The 10858-nt window shown below is 39.9% G+C and overlaps 2 protein-coding genes across 5 annotated transcripts in view; both read left to right on the top strand.

The window, feature by feature from the left end:
- Positions 1 to 406: 406 nt before the first annotated feature.
- On the top strand, positions 407 to 2838 carry RWDD2B (RWD domain containing 2B; the record flags this gene model as incomplete). Its single annotated transcript, XM_080612912.1, has 4 exons — positions 407 to 613; positions 692 to 759; positions 1523 to 1888; positions 2601 to 2838. The coding sequence occupies 4 exons, from the start codon at positions 407 to 409 to the stop codon at positions 2836 to 2838; spliced, it is 879 nt and encodes a 292-aa protein (XP_080469038.1).
- A 2145-nt stretch (positions 2839 to 4983) lies between these two features.
- Positions 4984 to 10858, top strand: part of LTN1 (listerin E3 ubiquitin protein ligase 1) — a 32172-nt gene continuing 26297 nt past the window's right edge. For 2 of the 4 annotated variants that reach the window (XR_013956471.1, XM_080614004.1), the window contains exons 1-6: positions 4984 to 5086; positions 6962 to 7165; positions 7475 to 7573; positions 8496 to 8726; positions 9771 to 9823; positions 10263 to 10443. Coding sequence is in view for 3 of the 4 variants with exons in the window: in XM_080614004.1 (XP_080470130.1) it covers positions 5045 to 5086; positions 6962 to 7165; positions 7475 to 7573; positions 8496 to 8726; positions 9771 to 9823; positions 10263 to 10443 (810 nt within the window). In the remaining variant the exon portion in view is untranslated. The remainder of the gene's footprint in view (positions 5087 to 6961; positions 7166 to 7474; positions 7574 to 8495; positions 8727 to 9770; positions 9824 to 10262; positions 10444 to 10858) is intronic. The other 2 variants (XM_080614005.1, XM_080614006.1) reach the window with 2 other exon arrangements.

Genomic DNA, 10858 nt, shown 5'->3' with positions numbered 1-10858 from the left:
TTGCGCATGCGCAAGTGCAGCGCGCCTTCAGCCGCTCGGCTCACCCCAATTCTGTAGGGTGAGCTACTGGTGTTGGGGGATGGTGACTGGGGCTCGGGCGGTAACGTCTAGCTCTCTGCGGCTGTTGCAATAGCAGAGGCGGCTCCGCTCCAGGTGTGTGGCCTTGTGAGAGGGAAATGTATCTGTTGGCACAGCACCACATCCTGCCCTGTCTCAGCTCTGGGGAAACCTCGCAGGCTGTCACAGAGTGTGTTCGTACTGCTAAACTGCTCGCATGTATGAACTAGTTTCGAAAGGCTTGGTTATAAAGATTAATATGATTTAGTAAGAGTAGTTCATGAACTTTGTCCCGTATTCAAGCCTTTATTTTCTTCCCTCATTTCCTCTTTCTTAGGAATCAACAGAAATGACTAACCGAGAAGAAGCTGAGATACAAATTTCAGAATTGGATTTACTCTCTAGCATGTTTCCTTATGAGGAAGAGTTCGTTGTGACTGACCAGCTGGCTGTAGCAGAGCTAAAACACTATGTTGAAAATGAGTCTGCAGAGATGCCATCTTCGAAAGTTCAGTTTATACTGAATGTAAAGCCAGAGGTCTCTAATGCTCCTATGGTATGGTAAGCATTTATTTTTGATTTTGTGAGATTTTAGGGCTTACCTGACCTGAACACTTGCTTATTTGTTTTTTAGGTGGAATTCTCTATGGCCTGTGCTTTACCGTTTAAATATCCAGCTGTTCTACCAGAAATTACTGTGAGGTATGGCATTAAAAGTACAGGTAACAAAAACTTTAGAAGCTATGGTGTATTACATAGATGCAGTTATAGAAGGAAAAGGCAGTCCCTTTTTGATAGTTTCCTGTCAAATTAAGCCAGAAGGACAACAGTGTTGAAGAAAAACAAATCTACAAGGTTATGATTTCTCTGTTGTCCTCAGCAAGTAAGTGAGAAAAATAGGAAAACAGTGGAGGAGTGCCATCTTCTGTACAGAGGGGTTACACATAGGTACCATTCATAGTTTTGATGTTAAAGAAGAGAGACTGTTGTCCATTTTGGCAAGGATTAACACTAGCCAAAGGAGTAAAAAGTTGCTTGGTGGTCTTGTTCTTCCCTTGTCAAAATGCTGTCACTTGCAGGCTTCTGGTTTTTGGTTTGTGTTTTGTTTTGTGGGTGTTTTTTTCTGTGTGTTTTTTTTTTTTTTTTTTTTTTATTGGAACATACCTGTTTAAAGAAGTAGCCCTGCATATTGCAGAAAGTCAGTTTAGCCACTATACCTACTTTTCAAGTACATTTTCCTTGATTTTCATTTACAGATTAGTTGTATTATATGTGAACTGAAAGAGCACACCCATTAAATACTGATTAACACCTTTTCATAGCTAATAATGACTTAAATAATAGCAAGTGTATACCATTTAAATGCAGCCTGGGTTTTCTTGGCAGCTTGAAGTAAAACTGAAAACAAAATTTAAAACCATCTAAATTGTAAGTGTATTACAACTGCTTTTATATTTTTATCTAGGTCATCGTTATTGAGCCGCTCTCAGCAGCTTCACCTGAACTCGGATCTAAAAACATATTTGATGCAAAACTGCAGTGGTGTGCCCTGCATGTTGAGTGCAAGAGAATGGGTTAAAGACCATGCAGCTGCTTACATTGACAAGGAGATTTCATCTTCCTCAGTGACAGCATCGAATGCCACTCAGTCAGAAGTCATCATGTTCACTCGACTGTGGATCTATAGTCATCACATTTACAATAAGCAAAAGAGAAAGAATATTATTGACTGGGCCAAGGAGCTCTCTCTGTCAGGGTTTTGCATGCCGGGGAAACCAGGTGTTGTTTGTGTAGAAGGTCTTCAAAGTAGTTGTGAAGAGTTCTGGTCAAGGTTAGTTTTTCTTTGTTCTTAAATGTCATTAGTAGTTAGACTATTACATTTTTCATGTTGTATATGTGGCCAGAAGGTGGGAAATCCAACCATCTTCCAGCCTGTGAAGGTCTGCAAAGTACGTGTGCTTATCATAATGTATTTCCAACTGTGAATATTGACTGTAGTGTTGGTTGCAGAAATCAAAGTTGCTAGTACCACACAATGCCTATTCATTTCTGTTTTATCTTCCTCTATATTTCACTTGTATAGCAATGGACTGCAGTACCCTAGTTGCATTAGATAAGTACGTTGTTATATTTCTCTGCATTCATGTTTTATTCTGCTCCTATCATTTATACTTCTGGGTGGTGCAGACTAAATGAACATTGTTATTTGATTGTAATAGCTAAGAGAGTACGAGAATATGAGAGTTCTTAGCACACGCAAGGCAGAAATAAGCACTGAAGTTGAAACCACATCTTCATCAATTATTTTGTGAGCAATAACATTAAGGTTCTTGAATCCTGAGGCAATACAAAGAAACAAGCTCCTGCTTATGGAAGTGTTTGCATGTGAGTGGTGTTTCTGTGACCACCCAGGGAACCATTATCCCTGCCAAAGATATAGGTACAAGGATTTTGTTGACTTTTGTGATAATAGCTATTCCATAGTATTTTCTAAAACAGTATTTATTTTATAGGCATATTCATATTTCTCCATTTTCTTTCAGAGTGAGAAGATTAACGTGGAAAAGAATTCTCATTCGGCACAGAGAAGATGTTTCTTTGGAAGGTGGAGGACATGCTGAGATTCAGAAACAAAGAAAGTTCTCCACTTTGGAAGAAAAATGTTTTGATGCACATGGTGCCAGGGGAAATCATATGGATTTGGGGCAGCTATATCGGTTTTTAGAAGAAAAAGGATGTGCTGACATCTTTCAAATGTACTTTGGGGTTGAAGGGCATTGAAGGGGTTGACAATCACCACTGGTCCAAGCGTCTACATTTGTAAGTTAATCTTCATAACAGATTCCTTAGCTGTTCTGCAGGAGTTTATCAGAGAGGGAATTAATAATTTGTGGTTTTATATGATGAATCCAGTTTTCAATGAAAACAAATATCTAATGAGATGCTGAATAATGAAAATTAAAATAACTGCTTTATTACACTTTCTGGATGTTTAGGGTACATACCTAATTATTGGGAAAGAAAATATGTTTGATGAACTACCAGGCCATTATAGAATTCTAGGGTGAATGAATAGATGTAATTGTGGTGAATGCATATATGAGTAAAAAGAGACAAAATTCAAGTGTTGGTATCTCAGGAGAGATACCAAAACGTTTGTATTATTTGTTGCTGTTTACATACACTACATGAAAACTTTTTTGTAACAAGCTTTTATTCTGCTTTCTATCTGGAAAGTATATTGAGCTGTGATATTGACATTTTATTAAAAAACCCAAACAAACAAAACCCAAAACAAAACCAAGCTAGTCAAAATAAAACAAACAAGCACAAAAGGAATGAGCAAGTTCACAGAAGTCTTGCTTAGGCAAACAGGATGAGCTAGGATGCCTAAGGCATAAGAATTTTACATAGGTAGACTTGTGTGTGCAGAGAGACGCTGTGGTAGCTTTCTACTGCACCTGTAGCTGAGAAGCCCAGTCTCTACTCACATTAGAGTGGAACGTTACCCACAGATGAGCTGCCTTATGGCAAGCACGCTCCAGAGCAGGGAAGCAGTCCTCACTGGTTTGAGCTTGTGGAGTTGCAGCCAAGTAACAAAGTGAATTACACTGCACGTGCTCTTCAATACTGATTCGGAGGAAACTCCAGGAACAAACTTGCCAACAAAGTTTTCAAGCTGACAAGCAGGTATTCTTTATTGAGGCGCCGGGAGACACAGGGGATAGCTCCTCCTAACGTGTGTCTCTCCTTATTGCTCCATACACTGCCTTATATAGATGTTGGGCATACATACATATTCATGAGGTTACGTATGGATTACATAATTTTCCAGAAAGTTCCCCACATGCATACAAAATTGTGGTAGGGGTCTGTGAGGGTCGTTTACTTCTTCCAGCAGTCTTCATCACTTCTGGCTGCCTTTGACGCATGCACAGTAGATGCTCATACCAGCTTAATTGGATCGTTAACACCAAAGACATAATAACCCTTCTAGCTTCCTACTTATCAGTTAGTTTAACTGTAGCCCATCCTGGACACCTGCCATTCCCGGATACTCCTTATCCCTATGTCTCGTTATTCTAGACTATTTTTCTTAAAACTATGTCAACTATAACGACTTATCTTGCACAAGAATTCTCAGTGTTTTCTCTAGCTGTACTCTATTTTTCCCTCTACATATCATGCCCCTCAGTAATTTTCCACTGCTACTGTTACAATGCCATTAAACTTAGCATTACTTAAAACTAATTCTAAAAGTTTATATATTCCATTTTATGATTTTATGTCCCCCTTTGTTTCAATACAGTTTCAACAAAGTTGCATCATAATGATATTTTGATTTGTTTATGGATTGTATATCTAAATCACATGTGCTATGGGCAGGGACACTTTCCACTAGACCAGCCTGGCCTTAAACACTGCCAGGGACAGGGCAGCCACAACTTTTCTGGGCAACCTGTTCCAGTGAGTCACCACCCTTATAGTAAAGAATTGTTTCCTAACATCTAACCTAAGTCTACCTTCTGCTAGTTTAAAGCTATTCTCCCTTGTCCTGTCACTGTATGCGCTTGTAAAAAGTCCTCCTTCCTGTAGGTCCCTTTAGGCACTGGAAGGCTGCTACAGTGTCTCCCCAGAACCTTCTTTTCTCTAGGCTGAACACCCCCAGGGGTTGCTTGCTTCTGATGTTGAAGATCTGTTAAAATTCCCAACATTCAGATCTCTGGTGTACACTCGGACACCTTCCGTAGCAATACTCCTCGGTGATTTCCTTCGGCAAGCGCTGATTTGCCTCCGATCCTTTTACAGATCCCAGGCTTTTGTAAGAGCGCAGAAACAGCGCCGCTACCCAGGGGCCTCAGACGGCTGCGCTGACGAGACAGCCAGGGGCGTGGTCCCGCCCTCCCGGAAGTGCCGCCTCTCGCGCCCCGGCCGCGCGCCTGCTGTCTCCCAGCTCCTTCCCAGCGCCGCTGCTGTCACCATCACTATGGGGGGAAAGAACAAGCAACGAACCAAGGGCAATCTGCGGGTGAGCGCGCCCTGTCCGTGGGGCCCTGGTCCCGTGCTGCTGGAGAGACCGGCGGGCGGTCTGGACGGGGAAGGTGGCGGGGCTTGGGCCTTGGCGCTGGGGCTTCGGGCACTGTTGAGTGGGTTGATGCCGTCTTTCACCTGCCGGTGCCCTGGGGACTGGGTTGTAGGCAGCCGGAGGCGGCCCCTACTGGCAGGCGGCGCAGTCTTCTGGCCCGGCTTTGCAGGCGACTCTTGGCCTGGGCCCTTGCTTCAGGGCAGTGTGCCTGCCGCTTCTGTGGAGTTCGTGCGGGCTTTCCAGGGAAGAGTAAGGGCAGGGGGTGTAACCGGCAAGTCACTGCGGATGTGAGTTCAGCGAGGTACCGCTGGGTAGTGCATTCCTCTGTGGAGTGGTTTGGAGCACACCTGTTGTGTCTTCGTGAATCTTTTTTGCTGCCACCGGGCCTGAGGTGGTGGCTATGTGGCACTTGATTGGTATGGGAGAACTGGGTGTGAAGAGCTGTGTTCAGGTGATGTAATCATAGAATCATCAAATAGTTAGGGTTGGAAAGGACTTTAAGATCATCTAGCTCCAACCCCCCTGCCATGGGCAGGAACACCTCCCACTAAACCGTGTCACCCAAGGCCTCATCCAGCCTGGCCTTGGACACCGCCAGGGATGGAGCATTCGCAACTTCCCTGGGCAACCCATTCCAGTGCCTCGCCACCCTAACAGTAAAGAATTTATTCCTTATATCTAATCCAAACTTCCCCTTTTTAAGTTTTAACCCATTACCCCTTGTCCTATCACTACAGTTCCTAATGAAGAGTCCTTCCACAGCATCCTTGTAGGCCCCCTTCAGATACTGGAAAGCTGCTACGAAGCCTTGATGCAGCCTTCTCTTCTCCAGGCTGAACAGCCCTAACTTTCTCAGCCTATCATGTAATACCTACATGTGTTCAGAGAAGATTAGAGAACACAAAGAAGCAGTCCTTATATTTGAGATTTCACATGCAGAATACAGATACAGTACTCAGGCCTGTAGGTACAATAGTCAGGTAGAATGTGGCTTATGTACCTCAAAAAAATCAGAAAAGTACAGTGAACTTCATCAAATTGTCATTAGTTTAAAAACAAGTAAGCAAACCCAAACTCGCAAAACTGCAACATCATTATGAAATAAAAGGTATTTGGATTATAAGGTATCACAGAGAACATTAAAGCATCAGTTGGTTTGGGGACAATCTTTTGAGAAGAGTGTTGTTGAAATAAATGTGAGCCACTGATATGATGGCAAGGTGTTCACTTAACTGGGGCAAACTAGAAGAGATCCTGAACTCCAAAATGCTCACTGTAGTACTAATGGGATAGTATTACACTCTGTTATGTTTGCATCCTTTCACTCTGGTCCTATAAATCCTTCTTGGCCACCTTGCTGCTGATATCATCTTTTGTTTCACGCGTATTCTTATTTTTCCCAATGATATGAAGAGCATTCCTTGGGAGCTGTGTCAGTCCATATGCAATAACATGAGAAGAACTAAGAAAACCAGAAATAGTGAAGAAGGGTAAATGGTTTCTTAATAAATTGTTCACTTACAGAAGGACTTGTGTGTTATACTTTTTTTGTATGTGTATAAAACCAATAATTTTTTCCGTAAGTATTCATGGATTATTAGAAAAGAGAATGCTGATTCTGAAGTGAAGAATAATTTTCTAGGTCAAAGTTTTATGTTTAAAGCATATGTGGCATCTTTTTTTTTTTTTTTTTTTTGGTGAGATTTTGTTTTAAATAAAAGGTTGATTCTACAATTTAAATAGGAGCATTATTTCAAATGCAAACTAAAGTAAAATGACTGAAGTAGATAACTGACTTATGTCCCTGGTTTTTGTCAGCCTTCTAGCAGTGGCCGAGCTGCAGAGCTCCTCGCCAAAGAACGTGGAACAGTGCCTGGGTTTATTGGCTTTGGAACATCTCAAAATGATTTAGGATATGTTCCTGCAGTTCAAGGAGCAGAGGAAATAGACAGCCTCGTGGATGCTGATTTTCGAATGGTATTGCGAAAACTTTCTAAAAGGGATATCACAACAAAATTAAAAGTAGGTATATCCTTTGTCCTCTCCGTGGGAGAGGAATATATGAAGATAGCTAGTACTAATTTCATATTGATAAATTTGCTAGAACTGCAATCCAGTAGGTGTCTTGGAGGACTTATGAAAAGGTCCATCATGCAGTGCTGATGGAGCATTCATAAAAGTAACTGTAGATTCTGTAGAAGCATCTAATTAAGCATCTAATTGCAGGAAATTAATCGATTTTTGAAAAAGGGAGTTGCAGTGTATGTTAGAAGCTGATAAATTGCGGGACATCTATTTGAATTCTTAAATCGTGCTTTTGATATTTTTTAGGCTATGCAAGAATTTGGAACAATGTGCAAGGAAAGGGAAGCAGAAGTTGTTAAAGGTGTTCTTCCTTACTGGCCAAGAATTTATTGTAAAATCTCACTGGTAAGTATTAAAGTATCTAAATTAAAAAGCTCTGTTGATACTTCCTATGGAAATATCTGAGGTGGTCTGTTATTGATACATCTAACTATGTTGGAATTACTGACTTGTTCTAGGAACAAACATGAAGTTGAAGGAAAGTAATGTTCTTTATTGTGGAGATATTTCAGTATTGGCAGTGAGTGGAATCTTGAACTGTTGAGATCTGGGCTCTGCTTACTGGATGAAGATAGCTGTTTGTTAGACCTTTTTGTTTAAAAGATGACATTTCTCTTCATGAAAAGTTCTTTTATGTCGATTCCAGAATGGCTAAAGAGAATGTGCTGTTTGGTTAACATAACTATAAATATTTTGATCTAGGACCAATAGCTGACTAGACTTGCTATTAAAAAAAAGAAAAAAAAAACCCAAACCAACAAATACTGGACAAAATTAATCACAATGCTGATTTATAAAAGCAATTCCTAGTATTTCTTTCAGGAGCCAAGAACATAGAAAGTCATGATGATATAAATTCACACACAAAAATTGGATAATGATGCACAGTTTGTGTAGGCTTATGGTTGTTTTAGTCAAGAAAGTGTCTTCAAGTCTTCCTGTTTCTCTTGCCTCTTGTCTTTTTGTTAAATGTTTGTTTAAAGTGAAAATAGAAACTGTCATTAGGGATATTGGGAAAAGGCTATAATTTTGAATTTATAACACATTGGGAATATGATGCTGCTAAGATGGGACTATCCCCGTACCTAGGGTTACCAAGACTTTTGTCGTGTATTTTCAAATCTGTGTAGCCCAATTCATTGCAAAAATGGCTAAACTGTAACACAACTTTTTTCTTCATCATCACTTCTGCTTTGAAGTACTTGGCACTAAAGGTATAATTCTTAAAACAATAAACTTTTTTTTATTATTATTATTTTTTTAACAGGATCATGATCGCCGTGTTCGAGAAGCAACTCAGCAGTCTTTTGAGCAACTGATTCTTAAAGTAAAGAAGCACTTGGCTCCCTACTTAAAAAGTATCATGGGATACTGGTTGATTGCTCAATGTGACACTTACTCCCCTGCTGCTTCTGCTGCAAAAGTAGCTTTTGAAAAAGCTTTTCCTTCAAGCAAGCAACCTGAAGCCTTAGTATTTTGTAAAGATGAAATTCTTAATGTGAGTTTATACTTTTCTTTAAGGCTCTGTGTTGAATATATGCCAATTTTTATTACAAGTTTAAAACTCATCCTCTCCCATCTGTTCTTCATGGTTTAATTTCTTCCTCATCTGAAGCTTTGCTCCTCCTAATGTAAAAACTGAGGCAAAAACACATCCTCTGTTTCTCTGACTTGCAGTTAGAATAACTGGAATTGGAGAAAAGAGTATGAAGTGAATTTTCTTGTGTGCATTTCTATGTAATGATGCTCAGTCATCATGTTATGCTGACAGATGGAGTAATGATGACAGAGTTTATCCTCAGTGGTAAAGGACTGAATGCTGAGCTGTGTTTCAAAGAGCCTCTACAAATTTAGTTCTGACCAGAGTTAATACTCTTCTGCCAGTCGTATATTAAACTGAACTGACTGAATTTAAAAAGGTCAAAGTGTGCATTGCGGCCCATCATATGCAAACATTACCATTCTTGCTTTGTCTCAGTTTGCATTCTTTTTACCAGAAGCATGTTGGCATACAACTGCAGCTTACAAAATACTGTGAAGCCTTGGTTCAAACAGTACCGCAGCTACTGTGTTCAGCAGGAGTCAATTAAATTATATTTTTGTTTACCAGCATGTCTAAAATGTATTTGAAAGACTTGACTTGGAGGTTGTGAAGTTTTAGAGCTGTTTCTGAAAATTTTAAAGACTATCATCATGTGAAGACTGTCTTCATCATGGACTGTAGCGATAGGATGAGGGGTAATGGGTTTAAACTTAAACAAGGGAAGTTCAGGTTAGATATAAGGAGAAGTTCTTTACTGTGAGGGAGGTGAAATGGGTTGCCCAAAGAAGTAGTAAATGTGCCATCCCTGGCAGTGTTCAATGCCTGGTTGAACAGCGCCTTTGGCAACATGGTCTAGTGTAAAGCGCCCCTGCCCATGGCAGGAGGGTTGGAACTAGATGGTCTTAAGGTCACTTCCAACACTAATTATTCTGTGATTCTATATTATTAGCATAAACAATCAGATTCTCATGTGTAATATGTGGGGGTTTTTTCCCATAGGTACTTCAAGATCACCTTCTGAAAGAAACACCCGATACACTCAGTGACCCGCAGTACGTTAGCCTGCTCTAATGTATATGGTTTAAGTCTTAATCTGTATTTGGTTCTGTGTTCCTGGAGGTAGTGGATTCAGTTTTATTTTAGGAGACAGAATAGTTATTTGAGTCCAGATCCTGGCAACTTTCTCCGGGACTTAACATTTTCAAAGGCATTTATACTTACCAGTATAATTCTCGTTTCAACTCTTTGAGGAATAGCATTTTTGAATAGGTGGAAGACAGATTACTTGAAACTCTCTTTTGCTAACACTTTGTAATGTGATTTGGTAGTATCAGAACCTATGGAAAGTTTACATACGTACATTGCTGGTCTCTGAAATCAAAAGAACATAGAACAGCTCAAGACAGTTTAGTTTACTCAGTTTAGAAGAGCTTGAGAAGCCTTCCGATTTATTTATGGTTCACTTAAATTTGTTTTGCTTTGTTTTCTGAGAACTGTACCAGAGGAAGAAAGGGAAGCTAAATTTTTCCGGATTCTGAGCTGTTCCTTGTTAGCTTTAAAGAAGTTGCTGAGCATGTTGCCAAAGAAAGAGGTGCATTCACTGGAGGGAAGGTTATTGTCACTTCTGTCCCAAAACAAGTTTTGGAAATATAGCAAAGATAACATACCACAGGTGACTTTTTAATTTATTCCTTCTTTTGGTTGATTTTAATTAAAGATAATACACTGAACCTAAGCAAGCGTTAATTACTTGTATCCTACAAGAATGAGCTTTGTACTTTGCTGAATTATGTTTCAAACAGCCTTTGGATTTCTAGGCCTTAAATAGATAATATAATTTTAAACTTTGCCCAGTAGGCTAATCTGTTATTTATGCGTCACCACCATCTACTTCTTGGTAATCTGCTGTCATTTCAAATTAATGTAAAAGATACAGACTGTGTCATCTTACTGCTTGTGTTCTTAGTGCTTTTTGGAGGTGTTTTGGTTTGGTTTTTTTAAACCATTTTATTGCTCTTTGGTCTGCTAAGACCAGTGGTGCTTAAAGTAATTAATTGATTCTGGTAGTAGTTTGTTTAAAAGTTTTA

The sequence above is a fragment of the Psittacula echo genome (assembly GCF_963264785.1).
Source record: "Psittacula echo genome assembly, chromosome: 3".
NCBI lineage: Eukaryota > Metazoa > Chordata > Aves > Psittaciformes > Psittacidae > Psittacula > Psittacula echo.
Note: the sequence above shows the minus strand (reverse complement) of the source record. Positions and strands in the feature narration are given on the sequence as shown.